Source organism: Acipenser ruthenus, chromosome 3 (genome assembly GCF_902713425.1).
Source record: "Acipenser ruthenus chromosome 3, fAciRut3.2 maternal haplotype, whole genome shotgun sequence".
Classification (NCBI taxonomy): domain Eukaryota; kingdom Metazoa; phylum Chordata; class Actinopteri; order Acipenseriformes; family Acipenseridae; genus Acipenser; species Acipenser ruthenus.
This window is the reverse complement of record NC_081191.1, coordinates 52,308,887-52,333,033: the sequence shown is the minus strand read 5'-3', so window position 1 is coordinate 52,333,033 and position 24,147 is coordinate 52,308,887. Positions and strand designations below refer to the sequence as shown.

The window sequence follows — 24,147 nt, the reverse complement described above, 5'->3', positions numbered from 1 at the left end:
TTTCAGAAATGACTCCAGTGGTTCGAAATGCAAGAGGTAGACTACAATTAATTCTGAATTTTAAGCCTTTAGTTGCTTTTACTTGCAGCCTTGCATACACTGTAACATTTTCTATGTACATTTTATAAAGATTTATTTCTGTAATGTAGTATAAGTATCATAACGTCTCAATAATAGTAATACTGTATTATTATTATAACTTTTCAATGCGACACCATGATCTATTTTGTGTTAATTGTGTTTAGTGAGGGACTACTGTAAAGTCTACAATTCACCGTCAGTGTATTTCCAATTTTAACTGCACTGAGGTGCCAAACCAAGTACCTAATGGACAGACAGTGTCCCCCTTCTGTCCCAGCAAATGTCACTACAAAGCAGTTGTCTTGCATTGGGAACGGGTTACATAGGGAACATTCAGAAAACAAACACTGAATAAGGATTTTTTTTTTTGTTTGGTGGGGGGGGGGGGGGGGGGGGGGGATTCTTACCATATCTCAGTTGAGCAGATGTTGGTGGTGCCATTTCCAGTTTTTCTGAAATTCAAAGTAAAGGTAACATATTAGCTGCTGTGAAAAATATGCGCTTTTTTAAAAGCGACTCAAAATATTACATTTTTTAAAAAAAAGTTCCCCCCCCTAATAAAACTCAAACTATAGTAATTGCACAGCATGATGGCTTTCAAGAAACGTTGACCAATAATTCCGGAGGCTGTTTTCACACTGATGAACGTTAACCAACATAATTTTCCCGGACTGTAAACCTGCATTAAACAAGATGTGGACAGCAGTGCTGTGAATTGAGTGGTTTGTGTAATGTACTGAAAGTCCAACTTGCTCTGAAGTGTGAGACATCATGTTTGAGGTAATTAACACCAATAGGTTCATGGGCATGCCGAACTGACCTATATTCGGGATTGTTTTGAAGGGGGTAAAGGTAGAATGATTTGGCATCTGGAGGGCACTTTAGTAAAAATCTAAACTTTAACAGGGCACAAAGGATCACCAGGCTGGGCAAACATGCATCTGGGATCCTTCAAGAAGCTGCTTGATGAGATCCTGGGATCAATAAGCTACTAACAACCAAACGAGCAAGATGGGCTGAATGGCCTCCTCTCGTTTGTTAACTTTCTCATGTTCTTATGTATCGACGGGTGCTTTCACGGCCAATCTCATTGATATCTTTACGGTTTCTCACTTGCTCATTAAAACAGGGTCACAAACTCTAGTCCATTTTCATCTGTACTGATGACAAACTACTTCCATGCCAGATGTGCAGTCCTTCCCGTCTGCAGTGAGCAAAATATAATTGTACATCAAAACCAACGACTGTGTCAGCAGAAAGAGCAGGAGAGATTTTAATTTTGTTTAAATCTGCTTCTGATATCAGAGGCTGGTTGTGTGCTGTATCTTTGCCAGCATTTCTGTAATGTTTAGCGACAGAGATGAAAACATTGGATGATTTAGTTTCAGATATTATGTTATGTCGACATTTCTACCCACAGAAACACTATTCCGATCGTGATTTATGCCAGCTCTCAGACCCAATTTTTTTAGATGCGTTTCTAACTGTGGCATAAAAACACAGCACATTTTTAAAGTCCAGGCAAATGTCTTTTTGTTTCAACCAGTCACTAATAACATACATTTCTCATGAAGTTGTTTTTGTAGTGTTCATTTCAGTTTTGTTTTCATCTCTAGTTTTCAGTTAGAAATATCAAGATGTCTGCTGCAGACTTTTAGTTTTTTTCTGAGGAGGTTGGGAGACATTTTGTTCAGCTTCACTCTCATTAAGCCAGTTTTCAAACGATAATACTCCAAAAAGGTAATTGGTGGAATGTCACTGTGGCAAAGCGCCCCGCCCCTGTGTGCATTTGTGTGTTATGTGTTGTATGTTGCGTGTGTTAATGTTGGTGTATAGATTGGTACACGGGATATAAACGGGTCTGTGTTTCACGTGTATTTAAAAAATGTATAATTATATTTAGGCACGAGGATGGCACATCACTTCACGTGCAGATAAAATATGTATAATGTGTGGCACGGGGTTGCACAGAATTAATTCACGTGCTGGGATTCAAGTGAATAATTAATTAGTAATTGAATCCCAGCACAACAGTATAAATAGGCACATTTTTAGTCACTCGTGGTTGGGTGTTCGGAAGAGGAGAACGGGTGAGAGAGAGAGGAGTAACTAAAAGCAAAGTAAAAACGTGCAAGATAAGTGTTTGTTCTCACCGTGTTTGTTTGTCTGTCCGTGCACCGTTTGTTAAGTGTTTAGTACGTTTTGTTTGTCTCTTTATTTTGGCGTGAAGTGCCGTGTCCTGTGTTTTTGTTGTTGCAAACCTTTTATTTTCTGTTCCGTTATTAAATGCTGAGCGCAATCACGCGCTCAGCTTTACCAAAACACCATCTCTCTGTTTATTTATTTCCTCTGACGCCACCCACTCCGGCCGTCTTTGTGACACGTGGTGTCATCCTGGGATACTAGCGCCTCCAAGCGTCAGACCAGGAGAGGGGGTTTTGTGAAAAAAAAATAAATAAATAAATAGTAAAGCGAGGATGGGAAGAAAGAGCTGCAGGAAGCAGCAGAAGCAGCAGCAGCAACAACAGCTGCAGCCCTCATCCTGCATGCCGGGCTGGGAGGAGGACAGCCACAACGGGGCAGTAGCCACCCCTCTACCCCCACTGCCACCGGGTTCCCCACCGTCCCGGGAAATATGGGACTGGCTGGTGCACCCCGAGGGGAACTTCGCCAGTGACCTCCCCTGGGTTATTCACGCACTGCAGATGCGAGATGGGAAACGATGGGAGGACTGGGAGCAACAGCACAACCCGGCATCCGTTCGTGACCTCACCATGGTGGTGCTGGGTTACCTAGCTGCAGACATGGGAGGGATGCCTTCCAGTGAGCAAGAGGGAGAGGAGCAGTCGCTGCCCTCTCCAGTACCTGAGCGGGAGGAGTCTGAGCGTCCACAGCCCGAGTGGGAGGAGCCTGAGCGTCCACAGCCCGAGTGGGAGGAGCCTGAGCGTCCACAGCCCGAGTGGGAGGAGCCTGAGCGTCCACAGCCCGAGTGGGAGGAGCCTGAGCATCCTACGCCTGAGTGGGAGGAACCCGAACGTCCTACGCCTGAGTGGGGGGAACCCGAGTGTCCACAGCCCAAAAGGGAGGAGTCGGGGCGTCCACAGCCCAAAAGGGAGGAGGTCGGGGATGATGGCTGGGAGGTTTTTTTAAAGAACCTCGCAGCAGAGTTATGCCCTGGCTGTGGGGCTTATGGGCACACGTTAGCCATATGCCCCACCCAGTATGAAGAGGAGGAACTAGCGCCCAGACGGGGGGACCGCGAGCGTCCAGCGCCCAGACGGGGGGACCGCGAGCGTCCAGCGTCCAGACGGGGGGACCGCGGGAATCCGAAGCCTGAGAGGCAGCTGTTCCCACCTTCACCAGCAGAGCAAGAATGCCTGCTGGTTTCCCCAGCACAACCAGCAGAGGAAGAATGCCTGCTGGTTTCCCCAGCACAACCAGCAGAGGAAGAATGCCTGTTGGTTTCCCCAGCACAACCAGCAGAGGAAGAATGCCTGCTGGTTTCCCCAGCACAACCAGCAGAGGAAGAATGCCTGTTGGTTTCCCCAGCACAACCAGCAGAGGAAGAATGCCTGCTGGTTTCCCCAGCACAACCAGCAGAGGAAGAATGCCTGCTGGTTTCCCCTTCCCCTTCAGAGGCAGAGCCGCACCAGTCCCCTGCAAGAGAGGCAGAGCCGCACCAGTCCGCTGCAAGAGAGGCAGAGCAGCACCAGTCCCCTGAGACTACACGCTGCTCCCACCTCAGTTGCCAGGAGACTACACGCTGCTCCCACCTTCACCGGCAGGAGCAGAGCAGCCGGAGCTGCCTCTGCCTCCGCCACCTACACCGAAAGGAGCAGAGCAGCAGGAGCTGCCTCTGCCTTCGCCACCACCACCGCCAGGAGCAGAGGAGCAGGAGCTGCCTCTGCCACTTCCAGGAGCAGAGGAGCAGGAGCTGCCTCCGCCACTGCCAGAAGCAGAACAGCAGGAGCTGTCTCTGCTTCCCGTACCTCCACCACGGGGAGTACGGTGGCCGGAGCCCCAGAAAGGGGAGCTGTCGGCCACGAAGAAGGGGGAGGAGGTCTGGAGACCACCAACCCCAGCAGCAGTTTCGCTGCCGGAGATCGTGGGGGAGGTCCGGAGACCTGCTCCCACTGCAGCTTCTTCGCTGCCGGCAGTACTGTGGTCGGAGCCCCACCAAGGGGAGCTACCGGCTACGAAGGAAGGGGGTGAGGTCAGGAGACCAGCATCCCCCGCAGCAAGTTCGCTGCAAGCATGGACCAGCAGGCTGTCAGCCGTGCCACTACCGGCAGGGGTGCTGACAGCATTGCCAGCCATGGGCCCACTGAAGCCTCCCTTCCCAGCCCGAGACTTTGGCCTGGACTGCTGGGTATTTAAGGGGGGAGGTGGCCGTTGAGGCCATGTGTGCTTTGCACAGGGGGGGGGGGTATATGTGGCAAAGCGCCCCGCCCCTGTGTGCATTTGTGTGTTATGTGTTGTATCTTGCGTGTGTTAATGTTGGTGTATAGATTGGTACACGGGATATAAACGGGTCTGTGTTTCACGTGTATTTAAAAAGTGTATAATTATATTTAGGCACGAGGATGGCACATCACTTCACGTGCAGATAAAATATGTATAATGTGTGGCACGGGGTTGCACAGAATTAATTCACGTGCTGGGATTCAAGTGAATAATTAATTAGTAATTGAATCCCAGCACAACAGTATAAATAGGCACATTTTTAGTCACTCGTGGTTGGGTGTTCGGAAGAGGAGAACGGGTGAGAGAGAGAGGAGTAACTAAAAGCAAAGTAAAAACGTGCAAGATAAGTGTTTGTTCTCACCGTGTTTGTTTGTCTGTCCGTGCACCGTTTGTTAAGTGTTTAGTACGTTTTGTTTGTCTCTTTATTTTGGCGTGAAGTGCCGTGTCCTGTGTTTTTGTTGTTGCAAACCTTTTATTTTCTGTTCCGTTATTAAATGCTGAGCGCAATCACGCGCTCAGCTTTACCAAAACACCATCTCTCTGTTTATTTATTTCCTGCATCTGGTCTGACGCCACCCACTCCGGCCGTCTTTGTGACAGTCACTCATTAATAATTATTATTATTAAGGAGAAGTGATATTAGTATATCAATTAGTGAGTTGGTCTATGATGCAACAGCCTTGCAGTAAGACAATTCTTAATGACAGCGCTTAATGTATCCAAACCATTGTATAATCTGGAACAATATCTGGGAAAGAATTCATTAGAGAAAAATAAAATAGCCAGCATCCACAGAATGCAAATCAGCAAACCAGATTATTCTATGTTTATCATCTTCCTTGCTTGCTTTAATGGATCAATAAAACATTAGTATGGCCACAAAAAACTATCATATGACATGTACAGCAAAAGCAAGTCAAAATGACTGAAGTCGGTGGTTGACCAATTTCTATGTCTCTAGAGTTTTGTACTCTATACTGCAATTTTCATGTTTCAGGATCTACCTCTTGTCTTTGGAAAGTCCCAAATCTGTACTTTTAAACCAGCAAGGTAGGTGGCTTTTATGGTGCCCGAGTAATATGTGCGTAACCTTCGGTGCGCTAGCGCCCGAAAATGAATGGAGCTTTAAGAGTTAAAGTTTTAAGAGTTAAAGCTAAAGTCACTGCTTGCAAAACACCTGATAGACTTAATATCGTCTTTTTTTCAAAACTGTTTACTTACTGCAGTATACTGAGTTTCTATAATCCTTAAAGATAGCGGCTGAGTACCACGTACAAGAGAATCAAGTCTTGCGGCACTTAAACTATCCAGCACTACTTTTATTTATTTATTTATTTATGTTTAACCAGAACTACTCAGAATGCGGCTCATAGTGCTTTCGTTACTGACACCCACTTCCTTACAGATTGTTGTAGCGTTTCAGGCATTCTAAATTGGGTGAAAAATACAGTAGCTTGGTGTCTTAAAATATCTCTGCAGGATTTTCCCGCACTGAAAGTTGCAGATATGTAGGAGCAACTTGGAAAATGTGCGATTCCCGCAATCCCGCGCTGAAATTCAAGCCCTGGTTAGGACAGTTGCCTCAAAAAGAGAACAATCCAGGCAAAACCGGAACGGGTGGCAACCCTACTTCATTATGACCGTTACTTTTTTTTCACTTTCTGCCTTGTTTGGCGTCCGTTTCCCAGACTTGCAGATAAAACAGCAGCTTTATTTGTTGTGAATTCAACATTTCATTTACATCATATCCAGTCTCACAGCAAGATGTCCCGATGGATACCCAGATACACGATCGAATTGTCTAACTTTTTGATTTGGGATCCGATGTGTTCAGGTCAAAAATGCCATTCACAATCTTTCCAGGACTCAGCAAGATTGGCGCTGACTTGGGAGAGGCTACACAAGCGACAACGCTCTGAGAAGGATGGTTATTATTTTGTATTATGAATATTGTTTTAATAGTGTTTATTATTAGGATTAGGGATGGGAATTTCGAAGTTTCCCACAGGGCCGCCGAGAGCCGTCATGGGCCCGAGGGAAGGATTGGCATGTTCCGCTGCTAAACCAAGCAATGATACTTGCAATCTTAGCAGTGTCTGAGGAAGATCTTTTCAACCGATACAGTATTTTGATAATGGGTTTGAAGGAAATTGTCAACGACGCGTAGAAGTTTCAATATCTCAATTAAAATCTGCAGAAGGATAGTTTACTCTTTCTCAAAGTAGTTATGATTTCCATTACACGAGAGTAGATGTTAAAACTTCATGCTGATTTGAACTCGGCTCTCGCCAAGATAAGCACCAACTAAGACGTAGCTTTACAGTAAACTAATGTGATCCATGTGTGTCTCCATCCATTTACGTTTCCTTCCATATGATGATGTAGATATCCTTCTGTCTGGTGTTAATGGCTGAAGTGTAATGCTGGCTCCAGGGATCAGCTTATTTTGCCTCCCTGGCGCATCAGCACACACAACGGCTGCGATGCTGGCTCCGGGGATCAACCAAAGTGCGGCCTCCCCAGCGCATCAGCATGACAACCGTCTGGATTGAGCTAAGTAGGGTACATCTCTGGGGTTTTCAAGTGGGCACCTTCCATCCTCAGTGTTTCGTCGACTAGCCCACGACACCTCAAGAGGGCTCGACGGTGATTCTGGCGTCCCAGCATCACCCCCCTCCGTCCCCCACTCAACTCAGCCCAGCTTACTTACCTGTCCCCAGCCAGAATCTTTCCGTCTCAACCACAGCCAGTTGCTGCTCCTCTCTGCTGCTTCAGATAAGTTCTTCACTGTGCGACGCAACTCTTGGCCACTGAATCCGACGTCTCTGAGAAACCGGGTTGTAGAGTGTGCCACAAATCCTCGACAACCCACTTCCACTGGGTAAACCCGAACTCTCCATCCTCGCTGTTCCGCTTCAGTGGCTAGTTGAGCATACCGCAGTTTCTTCCTCTCATACGCCTCATCTACAGCATCCTCCCATGGCACTGTTAACTCTACCAGGTGAACAAGGCGTGCTGATCCAGACCACAAGACAATATCTGGTCGAAGGTTAGTGGTGGCAATCTCAGGTGGAAAAATAAGCCGTTGACCAACATCTGCCAGCATATTCCAGTCTCTAGCAGCTTCCAGTTGTCCTGGGCGAGGATTGGTTTTAACACCTTTTCTTGGTGGTTGCTCTCCTGGGCGGAGGAATGTTGTCTTTTGTGTGTAATGTTTTGATGGAACAGGTGGCAACTTATTGGTCATTTTACGCTTGTCTTCCAATGCTAAGGCCAAACATCGCAGCACCTGGTCATGGCGCCAAGTAAACCGTCCTTGGCTAAGAGCCACCTTACATCCTGTCAAAATGTGCCTTAATGTTGCAGGTGATGAACACAAAGGACATGAGGGATCCTCTCCTACCCAGAGGTTTAGGTTCTGTGGTGATGGGAGAACATCATATGTTGACCTGATGAGGAAACTGATCCTGCTCTGTTCCATTGACCATAGGTCTTGCCAGCCAATCTTGCGTTGTTCCACACTCTCCCATCTCATCCATTCTCCCTGTTTGGCCTGGGAAATGGCCTTTATACACCTCATCCTCTCCTCCTGCTTTTGCACCTCGTTGACTACCAGCTTCCTCCTTTGAGCTGGGGCCGCCTTGTGCCATGTAGGAGGAGTTGAACTGAAACCAAGACCCCCTCTTCCATGCTGAACTTGTCCCATGATATCACCAATTCGAAGGGCAGCCTTTGCATCTTCCACAGCTTTCTTTGCCGCCCACTTTCTTCCAGTTTTCAACACAGGTGCTGCCTCCCTTACGCATTTATCGCGTGACTCTACTAATGTCATTTCCAGTCTGACCTTGGCGCACTTAAACTCCTCGGTTAGAGCAGAGACTGGTAGCTGCAGTATTCCTTTACCATAAAGTCCCACTCTGCTGAGGCAGCGTGGAACTCCCAACCATTTCCTGATGTATGAACCGATTAAAGCTTCCAGCTTCTCTACTGTTGTCAAAGAAACCTCGTACACAGTCAGTGGCCACAGCAACCTCGGCAGTAGACCAAACTGAAAGCACCAGAGTTTTAGTTTACCTGGTAGAGCGCAGCTGTCTATGCTCTTCAACCCTTCCACTGCTTGTTGTCTAACTTCTCCCACACGAACTGTGTCCTTTAGATCCCCGTCGTACCATCTCCCAAGACTCTTCACTGGCTTCTCAGACACTGTTGGTATTGCCTCACCATTAATGAAGAATGTTTTATCTACTACTTTGCCTTTAATTATAGAGATGCTCCTTGATTTAGTGGGCTTGAATTGCATTCGTGCCCATTCAATGTTATTGGTTAATTTGCCCAATAATCAATTAGTGCAGGCTACTGTTGTAGTCATGGTTGTCATGTCATCCATATATGCTCGAATTGGTGGTAATCGCATTCCAGAAGCCAAGCGCTCTCCTCCTACTACCCATTTTGATGCCCTAATGATTACTTCCATTGCCATGGTAAAAGCCAGTGGAGAAATGGTGCATCCTGCCATTATTCCAACCTCTAGGCATTGCCATGTAGTGCTGAATTCTGAAGTTGAAAAACTGAATTGCAAATCTCCAAAATAGGCTTTCACTAAATTTGTTATTGTCATCGGTACACTGAAAAAATCAAATGCTGCCCAAAGTAGTTCATGTGGCACTGAACCATATGCATTAGCCAAATCCAGGAATGTCACATGGAGCTCCTTCCTCTCCTTTTTAGCTGATTGAATTTGTTGCCAGATCACATTGATGTGTTCTAAGCAACCTGGGAAACCTGGAATGCCCGCTTTTTGTATTGAAGTGTCAATGAAGCAGTTCTTTAATAGGTAAGCTGACAATCTCTGAGCAATAATGCTGAAGAAAATCTTGCCTTCTACGTTTAATAGGGAAATGGGACGAAACTGACTGATGCTTGTAGAATCTTTTTCTTTAGGTATAAAGACTCCACCTGCTCGGCGCCATGCTCTTGGTACAACCTGTTTTTCCCATGCCACTTTCATCAATTTCCACAGAATTCGTAGAACTCCTGAAGCACTCTTGTACACTCTGTACGGAACTCCATTAGGCCCTGGAGATGATGAAGCCCTTGCTTTTTTCACAGCTTGCTCTATTTCTTTCCACTTAGGTGCACAGTCCTCCATTTGGTATTCTGGTGGATTGATAGGTGGGATGTCTGACGGAATTGACATAGGCTCCTGCCTTTTTGAATCTGTATGTGTTTCCTCCAAATATCTCTCCAGCTCAACCTTAGATGCTTTTAGTGTGCCATTCTTCTCACTGGTGAATAACTTCTTTACAAATTTGAATGGGTCTTTATAAAAGTTAGCTCTCGCACGCTCCTTCTTTTTGTAGCGTTTCCATAGGCGCTCAGCTCTGCGCAATGTTGCAAGCTTATCTTTTATGACCTTTTGTAAGAGATTGAGTCCCTCCTTCTGACTTTGTTCTGCTCTTCTCCATTGGTTCCTCAGCTGTCTCCTTACTCTAACTAAGCGTTCAATCTCCTGCTGCCGTCTAGACTTTCCAGGAATAGTTTGTACTTTTTCCTTCCTTTTATCAACTCCAAACCTCTCACTTCCATATGCGTAGATGATGTCCCCAAATTTATCCAGCTTCTTTTCAACTGTTCCACTTAATCTTTCCAATGCGATGCAGAGATCTGTGTTTACTGTGTCCCATGCAGTTTTCTCACAAGCTCTTGGCCATTTAACTCCAGGCTTGTGCCCGTTGAGGTTCTTTTCTCTCTTATGCTGGTTTGTCTGACCGGGTTCACAAGGATCATTAGGTTCATCACTAACTGTGTCCATGCAAGTCCTCCTCACATCTATGACAGGGGTGCTGATATCCTGCGAACTGTGGTTTGCTTCCTGTCGCTGGATTTCATTCGACTGACTTGACTGACTTCGTAAGAAGTACTGATCAATGCGAGGCCCTTGTCCCTTCTCCCTCAAGCATTTCATTCTCCCTTGATGAATCTTCAAACCCCTGACCGTTGTCGCCTTGCTCCAGCCGCAGACACAAACCTGGAGTTCCATGTCTTTGTTAACTGCAGATCTTGAACTAGTCTTTTGTGAAGTACTCTCCATACTCATATCCGTTTCCGTTCCTAAGTCGTTAACCGTGTTGTCCAACGTTGAGTCATCTTCCGCCCCCGCTCTCGCAGACTCTAGGGGTATTTTTCTCTTTAATTTCTTAGAAGCCTTGGGCGGGTGTCTCCAGCATCCTGTAAACACAGAGCTGGATACTGCCGACAAGGGTAGCTAACCCTTACCAGCCCCAATGGGGTCTCTTTCCTCCTGTCAGCTGTCTCTCCAGGCTGTCACAAGGTCTTTCCCTTGTTGCCAGCTGCACTATTCACAGCAGTCACTGGACGTATCCAGATCTTCATGATTTCCATTACACGAGAGTAGATGTTAAAACTTCATGCTGATTTGAACTCGGCTCTCGCCAAGATAAGCACCAACTAAGACGTAGCTTTACAGTAAACTAATGTGATCCATGTGTGTCTCCATCCATTTACGTTTCCTTCCATATGATGATGTAGATATCCTTCTGTCTGGTGTTAATGGCTGAAGTGTAATGCTGGCTCCAGGGATCAGCTTATTTTGCCTCCCTGGCGCATCAGCACACACAACGGCTGCGATGCTGGCTCCGGGGATCAACCAAAGTGCGGCCTCCCCAGCGCATCAGCATGACAACCGTCTGGATTGAGCTAAGTAGGGTACATCTCTGGGGTTTTCAAGTGGGCACCTTCCATCCTCAGTGTTTCGTCGACTAGCCCACGACACCTCAAGAGGGCTCGACGGTGATTCTGGCGTCCCAGCATCACCCCCCTCCGTCCCCCACTCAACTCAGCCCAGCTTACTTACCTGTCCCCAGCCAGAATCTTTCCGTCTCAACCACAGCCAGTTGCTGCTCCTCTCTGCTGCTTCAGATAAGTTCTTCACTGTGCGACGCAACTCTTGGCCACTGAATCCGACGTCTCTGAGAAACCGGGTTGTAGAGTGTGCCACAAATCCTCGACAACCCACTTCCACTGGGTAAACCCGAACTCTCCATCCTCGCTGTTCCGCTTCAGTGGCTAGTTGAGCATACCGCAGTTTCTTCCTCTCATACGCCTCATCTACAGCATCCTCCCATGGCACTGTTAACTCTACCAGGTGAACAAGGCGTGCTGATCCAGACCACAAGACAATATCTGGTCGAAGGTTAGTGGTGGCAATCTCAGGTGGAAAAATAAGCCGTTGACCAACATCTGCCAGCATATTCCAGTCTCTAGCAGCTTCCAGTTGTCCTGGGCGAGGATTGGTTTTAACACCTTTTCTTGGTGGTTGCTCTCCTGGGCGGAGGAATGTTGTCTTTTGTGTGTAATGTTTTGATGGAACAGGTGGCAACTTATTGGTCATTTTACGCTTGTCTTCCAATGCTAAGGCCAAACATCGCAGCACCTGGTCATGGCGCCAAGTAAACCGTCCTTGGCTAAGAGCCACCTTACATCCTGTCAAAATGTGCCTTAATGTTGCAGGTGATGAACACAAAGGACATGAGGGATCCTCTCCTACCCAGAGGTTTAGGTTCTGTGGTGATGGGTGTGGATGATTTAAGTTATTTACAGTATTCAAACTTTTTTTTAGGTAAGTGAATAAATATTTTTTTTGTACAAACTCCATGTGTAATAGTCATTAAATCGGAAGCTTACTTATCAAATAACATACGTTTTTAGCATAAACTACATTTTAATGGTGTTGCTATACACTATTTTATTTATTCCTTGCCAAAAATAAACCACTCATCTCTGCTCTTAACTAATAGCCTGTATTGGTAAATATATTTGTATTTTAAGCAATATAACCGATCATTCTCTAATTGTGTTTACCACCAGCTGAAGAAAGTACTTTATTTATTTTACACGATACAATTTTTCTAACAAACTGCTGCACCATGTTGTTTTAAGCAAATTATAGATCTTAATAATAGAATAATTCATACTGTGGTATATATTGTGCAACTTTAGGGTTCTATTAAAGTTTTTAAAAGTCTTTAAAAAATAGATTAAATTGCTATGCCTTTTTTTCAGCTTTTTGGCGTAGTAAAATATGAAATGTGAAAGTCAAATCATTGTGTGAAAGGAAGTGTTTGACAGCGCCTGGATACACAATCATTACACAACAGAAGCACATCGCAGTACTGGAGTTTTTCTTTTTAATGTGGTGGTGGGAACGCAAGGGTCTTGAGCAGTGCTAGTTGTTTTAAAATATTTTATATACATTTAAAAAAAAAAAAAAAGTTTGCCCTTCGGGGCGTTGGGCCCCGGGGCAATTTCCACGTTCTCCCTGCCCTCTCGGTGGGCCTGGTTTCCTATTTGAATACACAGGGTGCACCATTTTGTGTATTCGATTACCCGAACTCTGGTCCCTTACGCGCCCAAGAATAAAAGGCAAATGCGTGTGTACAAGCAGACAGCATAACAGTGTGAGTCGGTAAAGTTTAGCCGGATTCACAAAGTGTACAAACAATGTCCAAGACGAGATTTCTTCGTTCAATACCCTATTTCCTTAGGCACAGGTTTTTCCTTTTGTTTACTGAATTTCAAAATACAGAACTCAATGAGCAGCAATGTCACAGCGCGTATCTCTTCCAATTAAAGCAACAGTAGCATAATATTGCACAAACCAAATAATAATTTTTGCTGTAGTGTATGCAGAATAAAATAACACCCATCATATAGCAACCTAAATAGTCTTCATCTGTTTAATTCTAACAAATAATATTTATAAAATAATCCTAAGTGTAAATATTATAACCTGGCCAAAACAATAGAAAATACATTCCAACATTACAATAGTTTAACATTACTAATTACAACTAGCCATCAAGTACTGACATCAGATGAAACTAAGTCAAGTTAATTTGTTTATTCAATAACCTGTAAATAATTCAAAACAAGGATGCCTGGTTGTACTTTTAATTGTCAGTGCAAATGTTGACGTTACTCCATCCATTCACAGAAAGTCAACAGTAGATGGTTTTACTGCAGTCCAGAGTTAAAAAAGAACTCCAAGTATCTTACCTTTTCTTATTAGTCACTGCGTTGCTCTGCTTAACATTTAGCATGTCTTCCTAAATTTTGATGTTACCCAAGTTTGGATTACTTCTTTTAGCACTTGCTATACACATTATTTTATTTCAGTTCACACATTCAAAGTTCACCGGTGCCATGCTCCCAGAAGCTGTTTCACGACTGGCTAGCAACAGCTGCAGAAGCTGCTGTGTACAGTCATTACAGCGGAACTCATGCAGGGATCTGTTAACATTAGTTAAAAACAAGGCAATAAAATTGGCAACATTTTCAAACACAATACGATTACCGTAGAATGCTGCTATTACAAGCATTGCATTATTAGGGGCCTGCTATTACAAGCATTGCATTATTAATTAGGGGCCTTGTGTGAATTTGAATCAGAGCAGCTGATTCAAATTCACTACTGTTCTGAGACACGGGGGAGGGCGGAGCCAGCAGCACAACACAGATAAACAAAAGCCAGCCAGTCTTCCCAGCGACAGCGTGGGAGAAGTACAGTCGTGGAGAAGTACAGAGCAGTTAGAAGCAGTAAGGAGAAATTACATCTTTAATTGCTTTAATCAGAAAACACTGCAGCTTAAAGTCTAACAGTCTAAAGTAGACAAAAGTAGACAAATCTAAAAAGTAGACAAATCTAAATATAAAACAAAATGGTCAAAATGGTTTAATAGATCAATTAAAAAAAAAAAACATTCAGCAAAAAAGCCACTTTACAGAGCATTTAAAAAGGGACCAAAAACAAAAGTACACAGAAAGAGTACTTGGAACTGCAAATACAAGTCAAAAAGGAAGTTAGAAAGGCCAAGAGAGAGATAGAAATGAACATTGCTAAGGGGGCTAAAACAAATCCCAAAATGTTTTTCCAATATTATAACAGCAAGAGAACATTCAAAGAGAAGGTTAAATGTCTAAGAGACACAAATGGCAAAATCAGAGACGAAGAAAAAAAATAGCAACTATAAATTATTACTTTTCACAAGTTTTTACAAAAGGAGGATACGGACAATATGCCACACATGTCGACCAGTTCCTATCCAGTTTTAAATAACAATCATAACAGAGGCAGAAGTGTTAAAGGGACTAGGAGCTCTTAAAATAAACAAATCCCCTGGGCCAGATGAGATCCTCCCTACAGTACTCACAGAAATGAAAGAAGTTATTTACAAACCGCTAACCAAGATTATGCAACAGTCTCTTGACACAGGGGTTGTACCGACAGACTGGAAAATTGCAAACGTAATACCAATCCACAAAAAGGGAGACAAAACCGAACCAGGTAACTACAGACCAATAAGTCTGACTTATATGTAAACTTATGGAGACTAGAATCAGATCCAAAATGGAAAATTAATTGCATGGTAACAGTATCCTGGGAGACAGCATAAGAAGAAGAACATAAGAAAGTTTACAAACGAGGAGGCCATTCAGCCCATCTTGCTCGTTTGGTTGTTAGTAGCTTATTGATCCCAGAATCTCATCAAGCAGCTTCTTGAAGGATCCCAGGGTGTCAGCTTCAACAACATTACTGGGGAGTTGATTCCAGACCCTCACAATTCTCTGTGTAAAAAAGTGCCTCCTATTTTCTGTTCTGAATGCCCCTTTATCTAATCTCCATTTGTGACCCCTGCTCCTTGTTTCTTTTTTCAGATCAAAAAAGTCCCTTGGGTCAACATTGTCTGTACCTTTTAGGATTTTGAATGTTTGAATCAGATCGCTGCGTAGTCCTCTTTGTTCAAGACTGAATAGATTCAATTCTTTTAGCCTGTCTGCATACAACATGCCTTTTAAACCCGAGAATTCTGGTTGTTCTTCTTTGCACTCTTTCTAGAGCAGCAATATCCTTTTTGTAACGAGGTGACCAGAACTGAACACAATATTCTAGGTGAGGTCTTACTAATCCATTGTAAAGTTTTAACATTACTTCCCTTGATTTAAATTCAACACTTCTCACAATATATCCAAGCATCTTGTTGGCCTTTTTTATACCTTCCCCACATTGTCTAGATGAAGACATTTCTGAGTCAACATAAACTCCTAGGTCGTTTTCATAGATTCCTTCTTCAATTTCACTATCTCCCATGATATTTATAATGCACATTTGTATTGCCTGCGTGCAGTATCTTACACTTTTCTCTATTAAATGTCATTTGCCATGTGTCTGCCCAGTTCTGAATGCTGTCTAGATCATTTTGAATGACCTTTGCTGCTGCAACAGTATTTGCCACTCCTCCTATTTTTGTGTCGTCTGCAAATTTAACAAGTTTGCTTACTATTATTATTATTATTATTATTATTTATTTCTTAGCAGACGCCCTTATCCAGGGCGACTTACAATTGTTACAAGATATCACATTATACATTATTTCACATTATACAAATATCACATTATTTTACATACAATTACCCATTTTTACAGTTGGGTTTTTACTGGAGCAATCTAGGTAAAGTACCTTGCTCAAGGGTACAACAGCAGTGTCCCCCACTGGGGATTGAACCCACAACCCTTCGGTCAAGAGTCCAGAGCCCTAACCACTACTCCACACTGCTGCCCACACTATACCAGAATCTAAATCATTAATTTAGATTAGGAACAGCAGAGGACCTAATACTGATCCCTGTGGTACACCACTGGTTACCTCGCTCCATTTTGAGGTTTCTCCTCTAATCAGTACTTTCTGTTTTCTATATGATAACCACTTGCATGCATTTCCTTGAATCCCTACTGCGTTCAGTTTGAGAATTAATCTTTTATGCGGGACTTTGTCAAAAGCTTTCTGGAAATCTAAATAAACCATGTCGTATGCTTTGCAATTATACATTGTCAATGTTGCATCCTCAAAAAAGTCAAGCAGGTTAGTTAGACATGGTCTCCCTTTCCTAAAACCATGCTGACTCTCCCAGGATATTGTTACCATATAGGTAATTTTCCATTTTAGATCTTATTCTAGTTTCCATAAGTTTACATATAATAGAAGTCAGGCTTATTGGTCTGTAGTTACCTGATTCGGTTTTGTCTCCCTTTTTGTGGATCGGTATTACGTTTGCAATTTTCCAGTCTGTCGGTACAACCCCTGTATCAAGAGACTGTTGCATGATCTTGGTTAGCGGTTTGTAAATAACTTCTTTCATTTCTGTGAGTACTGTAGGGAGCATCTCATCTGGCCCAGGGGATTTGTTTATTTTAAGAGCTCCTAGTCCATTAAGACTTCTGCCTCTGTTATGCTAAAGTTATTTAAAATTGGATAGGAACAGGTCGACATGTGGGGCATGTTGTCCGTGTCCTCCTTTGTAAAAACCTGTGAAAAGTAATCATTTAATATATTTGCTATTTTTTTTTTTTTTCTTCATCTATGATTTTGCCATTTGTGTCTCTTAGACATTTAACCTCCTCTTTGAATGTTCTCTGGCTGTTATAATATTGGAAAAACATTTTGGAATTGGTTTTAGCCCCCTTAGCAATATTGATTTCTATCTCTCTCTTGGCCTTTCTAACGTCCTTTTTGACTTGTGTTTGCAGTTCAGTTCCTAGTACTCTTTCTGTGTATTTTGTTTTTGGTCCCTTTTAAAAGCTCTGTAAAGTGCCTTTTTTCGCTGAATATTTTTTTTAATTGATCTATTAAACCATTTTGGCCTTTTTGTTTTAGATTTAGATTTGTCTACTTTTGGGATGTAATTGTTTTGCGCATCTAGTACTACATTTTTAAAAAACAGCCATCCTTTTTCTGTGGATGTTTTCTCTATTTTACTCCAATCTACTTCTATTAGTCTCTGTTTCATACCTTCATAGTTTGCTTTTCTACAATTGTAAACCTTAGCTTAGTCATTACTTTTGGGGTTTTAAAAAATATTTCAAATGAGACCATGTTGTGGTCTGAGTTTACCAATGGCTCTCTGATCTCTGTTTTAGTTATTCTATCTTCGTTATTTGAAAAGACTAAGTCAAGGCATGCCTCCCCTCTACTCGGTGCCTTGACAAATTGCGTTAGGAAGCAGTCATTTGTCATTTCCACCATTTCAATTTCGTCCGTCGTGCTCCCCACCGGTTTCTCCCATTTTATACGAGGGAAGTTGAAATCCCCCATTACTATGGCTTCTCCTTTTCTACACGCATTTCGAATGTCATTGCATAACAGATTATTTTGCTCAGCGTCTGAATTTGGTGGTCTATAGCACCAAATTTGAATTTTTGTCCATTATTCTGACCCATATTGATTCTGCAGTGTTTTCTTTGTCCTGATTTAACACCTGGGCTTCAAGACTATTTCTTATGTATAGCACTACCCCTCAGCCTCTTCTGTCCTGCCTGTCTTTCCTATACAGTGTGTACCCACTAATATTATATTCGTCTCCATCACTCTCAGACAACCAAGTTTCTGTAACACCTATCACATCGTTGTTTCTTGTTAGTGTAGTAGCTTCAAGTTCTAACATTTTGTTTCTGAGACTTCTAGCATTTAGATAAATACATTTAATAGTTGTCTTACCTGAGTTGTTGCCCTTGTTTTGATGTGGTTTTAGGAAATGGGGATTGTGTCTAACTAACATGCTTGATTTTTTTGAGGATGCAACATTGACAATGGATAATTACAAAGCATACGACATGGTTTATTTAGATTTCCAAAAAGCTTTTGACAAAGTCCAGCATAAAAGATTAATTCTCAAACTGAACGCAGTAGGGATTGAAGGAAATGCATGCACATGGATTAGGGAGTGGTTAACATGTAGAAAACAGAAAGTACTGATTAGAGGAGAAACCTCAAAAAGGAGTGAGGTAACCAGTGGTGTACCACAGAGATCAGTATTAGGTCCTCTGCTATTCCTCATCTACATTCATGATTTAGAATCTGGTATAGTAAGCAAACGTGTTAAATTTGCAGACAACACAAAAATAGGAGGAGTGGCAAACACTGTTGCAACAGCAAAGGTCATTCAAAATGATCTAGACAGTATTCAGAACTGGGCAGACACGTGGCAAATGACATTTAATAGAGAAACGTGTAAGGTACTGCACGCAGGCAATACAAATGTGCATTACAAATATCATATGGGAGATACTGAAATTGAAGAAGGGAACTATGAAAAAGACCTAGCATTAAATATTACATTTGTGTATCAAATGTTAAATTTTAACACCAAATAATAAATTCAACATTGAATATTAAATGCAATTATTGAATGTTAAATACTACCATCGAATGTTAAATGCAACAGTCGAATGTTAAAAACTAGCATCAAACATTTAAATATGAGCTTTATACATTCAATGTGCCTTTTAACCATTCTGTGTGCCTTTTATCCATTCAGTGTGCACTTTGTCATGCGATGTGCTTTTTATCCACTCAATGCATGCACTTGCAAACTGTCAATCAATCCCATCCGCCCCGCCCATTCCCACCCCTTCCACATCGGGGAGATCGGTGTTCCTCCTTGTTACCTGTTAACCTGTTCAGCCAATGAGAGTCTTTGATTTTCAAACTGAAATACGGTAGCTGTCTTGTGCCATCTGTAGAAATTAAAAAGGGTCTTGTTGTTTTACCTGTTTAGTATGTAAAAAGTTTTTTTTTTTTTTTTTTTTTTAACAACGGTTTTTATTGTATTGTATTAGGGTTACATGGCTGAGCTGCTAGGCCCGACGTAGCGACCCAGCTACAGAACTATGCTCGACAAAAATGTATCTAGTGAGAAATATGCTATAAACTAATACCAGTGATGATACTGTTTTGTACATTTTAGAGTGTCTTCAAAGTATTTTGATTAATTCAGAGGCAAGCGGAAGTCATGCGAACAGCTGTTGGTGCAAGTTTTTTCTGAAGTCATTTCTGATTTACATTGTGAGTTAACAGGTGTTGTAACCAATTCAGTACCCCCTCAGAAACCTGTATCCCCTGGTGCATTGCGCATGCGTAAAATGAGATTGTCCCACAGGCCCGTCTAATTTTTCTTTTGCTCGTGTCTGAGGTAAAATACGAGTGATGTGCACGCGCAGCAGTTGTCAGCTGCATTTTGCAATCATTTACTGCAACTTTTTCGACAGGATGGCGTGATTAATACAGCCATATTGTTATTTGGTATCCCCTGTGTTTCTCACTGTAAATACACCCAATATCAATCAAACCCTTTGTGTGTGATAATGGGGCACAGGTGACAGTGGAAACTTGACATTTTGGAGCCCCACTGTCTGAAATGCACAGGGGACACCAAATAATACTGCCATAGACTAATAATACTGTTAGCTGTCTAATTTGGTATCCCCAGTGTTTCTCACTGTCAATACCAATCTTGCATTTGTACTGTATATAAAAGAAATATATAAACAAATACAGTATCTGTAAACAAGTGGTTAACATGGAGAAAACTGAAAGTACTGATTAGAGAAGAAACCTCAAAATGGAGCGAGGTAACCAGTGGTGTACCACAGGGATCAGTATCAGGTCCTCTGCTATTCCTAATCTACATTAATGATTTAGATTCTGGTATAGTAAGCAAACTTGTTAAATTTGCAGACCACACAAAAATAGGAGGAGTGGCAAACACTATTGCAGCAGAAAAGGTCATTCAAAATGATCTAGACAGCATTCTGAACTGGGCAGACACATGGCAAATGACTTTTAATAGAGAAAAGTGTAAGGTACTGCACGCAGACAATAAAAACGTGCATTATAAATATCATATGGGAGATAATGAAATTGAAAAAGGAATCTGAAAAAGACCTAGGAGTTTATGTTGACTCAAATGTCTTCATGTTGACAATGTGGGGAAGCTATAAAAAATGGCCAACAAGATTATTGGATATATTGTGAAAAGTGTTGAATATAAATCAAGGGAAGTAATGTTAAAAATGTACAATGCATTCGTAAGACCTCATCTAGAATATTGTGTTGAGTTCTGGTCACCTTGTTACAAAAAAGGATATTTCTGCTCTAGAAAGAGTGCAAAGAAGAGCAACCAGAATTATCCTGGGTTTAAAAGGCATGTCGTATGCAGACAGGCTCAAAGAATTGAATCTATTCAGTCTTGAACAAAGAAGACTACACAGTGATCTGATTCAAGCATTCCTCTCGTTTGTAAACTTTCTTATGTTCTTATGCCGCAATATTGGTGGTCAAAAAAACCACGGTGGCTAATGCAAAAACTGTATCTTCCACAGCATATAATGTATTTGCAACCAAAGAGCACACTTCTTACCTCCAGGTCACAGGAATTAGATCATTCACAATACTGTGTATACCGCATGATTACTGATTTGCACAGAGATGTGGTGGTATTGTGTTCAATTGTATTACAGTATACTGAAGTTTTGATAAACCAAGGCTGACTGCGAAATATGTCTGGGTTTGGTCTGTGGAAAAGGCGGCAATGCTATTTCATACCCTGATGGGGTTTTTTTTGGGGGGGGGGGGGGGGGCAGCAACATTCTTTCCCTGTACTACTCTCACTGAAAAAGAAATACATAAATGAATGAATTAATACATAAACACATTGTCATGAGATTTACAGTGTTTTATTGTAAAATAATAATAAAATACTGTACAGATAATCTCATATTAAGCATTTCTTTTCTATCATTATAAACATCATGTTTTAATAGTTTCACAAATCAATAGATTGTGCATTTCCAATATATAACTAATCTAGTCAAAATGTAGTGTTTCTAAAATCTAATCTAAAAAATATGTAAATATGGTAAATCGCAAACTAGGTTAGCAACTCTAAAATCTAAAGAAAAAATCATTACATTTTTTGCTGGGAAAGTTTGTCTTGAAATGCTATGAAACGTAAACAACTTATTTATTTATTCATTTATTTATTTATTTTACACATCCCAAAAGCTTGACCACGAACTGTTATAAATTACACAACGTTTTTTTTTCTAATCTGCTAATCTGGAGCGACTATGGTGAGGTTTTTTTTGGTCTTAAACTTTACTAGATTGCTGCATTTACATGTCAGGTTCATGCATTAAGAAAGCAGTATCACTTACTTGCTAATTTAAAAAAAAAAAAAAAAAGGTTTGCACGTTGCCAGAAGCTGTCAGCAACCATTTCTGAGTTTCTTTGTAACCAACAGAAGATCAGTTTATTCCACAGCTAGCCAATCAAACGTGATAGGGGTGGGACGTAAACACTTTTTATTAATATGTTTGTGCTTTGGACTTCTGCAATTCAGTTTTCAGAAACTTGCGTGGCTCTCTAGAAATATACCCGGAGTGTCTTTCTAGCAACAGAACGAACATAGGAAAAATAAATAAATAAAAACTATTTGTCCAATGGGCAAAGTATAACAGCAAAACTTCTTGTCCGTCACACAAATCGTGTTGTCCCGGGCGGTGGGTGATACGAATTACAGACCCATTTTATTTATTTATATATATATATATATATATATTATATATATATATATATATATATATATATATATATATATATATATATATATATATCATGGTCTGTCATGGAATGAGCCATTATTGAAAAGAAATAATAAATACTTTAACAGAAATCAAGAAACATGTTTATATCTATGTGTTTGGTACAGTCTTGGAGCAGAGGAACAAGACGAACACATTTCTAGCTTGCTTCCAAAATGTGTATATATTTTTGTGCAAAATTTTGCTACTGGCACAGACCAAGCTGCAAACACAATAATGCAAATGCAATACACATCGTATTGCATTTGCAGCTTGTTCTGTGCAAGTACCAAAATTCTACACTCTGTCTGCTACATAAGACACCCCCCTCCCTCCGCCTATTTTAGCACTACAGCTGTTCCCTCTCAGTAGGAACAGAACTGTCAATTGTTCTGTAAACAGCTTTCAGTCAGTAGACAAGGGAACTGAAGGTCAAGGACTCGACAGAAAAACACCACTTTTAAGTCCACTGGAATTCTTGTCATGTTCGTTTACATGTAGTGGTTTAGTATATGAAACTGTAATTAAAAGTAGAATACGATACAGTTCTGGAGCTATATATGACCGATTTCCTGTAACCCTGTGCATACAGCGTTCATTAAAATATAATCTGGTTACAATGTGTTTCAGAACAGTTCTTCCACGTCTGTAATAAAGTGATTATACAGTGGTTATATCTGCTTACCTTGTGCTATAGCTATGGACTCAAAGCGGTGCAGTTCTCTCAGCAAGCAGCTCCGTTCGGTCGGGTGAAGGCTATAGATGAATTCCCGTGCCCCCTGTGGCGAGTTCAGGGGCTCCATAGGTTCCTTATGTGGGTGAGTGCCCAAACCCCGACATGGGGCCAGCTGCACGGGCAATGCAAAACGGACTCCGAGAGCTTTATTCTCTTGAACCCTCCCAAAGAAAAGTCCAGGCTTCAAGGATAGGGCGGGCCGCAGAACTCTCCGCAAACATGGCAGTAGCATGACTACGGTATGATTTAATTGAGGATGAAAAAAGAACGCCCCTTTTTAAGACAGGCCAACAGTACACGGTTTGAAGCCAATGACAGAAATATTCAATTTACTTTTATTAAGACGTTATACGTAACTAGCAAACTAACTACATTCGTCTAAGGGTAAACAATATTATTGCACATGCAATACATTACCAGTGTTAGTTAATAAGGATGACGCTATTCATAGAGGAAGCCAAGTACACTCATGCAAAGTATTTGTTCTTTCACATATTTTTCGTAAAATAATCGATTTGTAGGTATATATACTAAATTGATAATAAATATTATTTTATCAGATTTGGTTTGTATTTAAGAAAAACAGTTAAATAACGTTTATACCAGAAATGGAAAAAAAATCGTTGTACGTACTGACAAATAGGAAGCCAACTAAGAAACACATACTGCCTCTAAAAATCTATTCTCCGTGCCCTAATGTAACACGCAGCAATGTCCCGTAAATCTCAGAATGTGTTTATAATAAAAACATTACCGGTAAATCTCCCTTAATTTACTGTTACTTGTTACTTTGACACAAGATCTTCCTTCCCAGAAAACTACAACTACAAATTAGGTTTTAAAAAAAAAAAGATGAGTCAAACATTTCTCAGTAAAGAATACTTTCCTTTCCAGAGCCCCTGTTGTTTTCTCGTGATGTTGCCGAACAGGGTTTGAATACATGTATTCGGATTTCCCCTCAATCACATAATATAAAATATCGTCACAACAAGCCCCGTCTTTTTATTTATTTCGTACAGAAATTAATGCAGAGACCGCAACACTGACTCACGCACAGACCTCTAAGATCGGAGCAGTGTGGCGCTAGGAACTACTTCCGGTGTTCAAAACGGCACAGACTTGGGCAAAGTATCAAAATAAGAGCCCCATGTCCTGCACACAAAATAGGTTATTTCAAGATTGTTATCATACTGTAACGACCCTGGCGATTATGCGAGGTGAAAATAACAAAAAATTAAATAATGAATGACAACTTTGAATTTTAGCATCAAATAATAAACACATTAAATATTAAATGTATGTATCAAATGTTACATTTTAACATCAAATAATACATTCAACATTGAATATTAAACGCAAGTATTGAATGTTA

The 24,147-nt window shown here is 41.6% G+C and overlaps 1 protein-coding gene across 2 annotated transcripts in view; it reads right to left on the bottom strand.

The window, feature by feature from the left end:
* The window catches only part of tmem65 (transmembrane protein 65), a 100,696-nt gene extending 76,815 nt beyond the window's left edge, over positions 1 to 23,881 (bottom strand). The window contains exons 1-2 of one of the 2 annotated variants that reach the window (XM_034058542.2): positions 22,725 to 23,879; positions 489 to 533 (exon numbers count right to left, since the gene is read on the bottom strand). In XM_034058542.2, the coding sequence (XP_033914433.1) occupies positions 489 to 533; positions 22,725 to 23,007 (328 nt within the window). In that variant the 5' untranslated portion in view covers positions 23,008 to 23,879. Of the gene's footprint in view, positions 1 to 488; positions 534 to 22,724 lie in introns of both variants that reach the window. The other variant, XM_034058544.2, reaches the window with a different exon arrangement.
* Between the last annotated feature and the right edge of the window lie 266 nt (positions 23,882 to 24,147).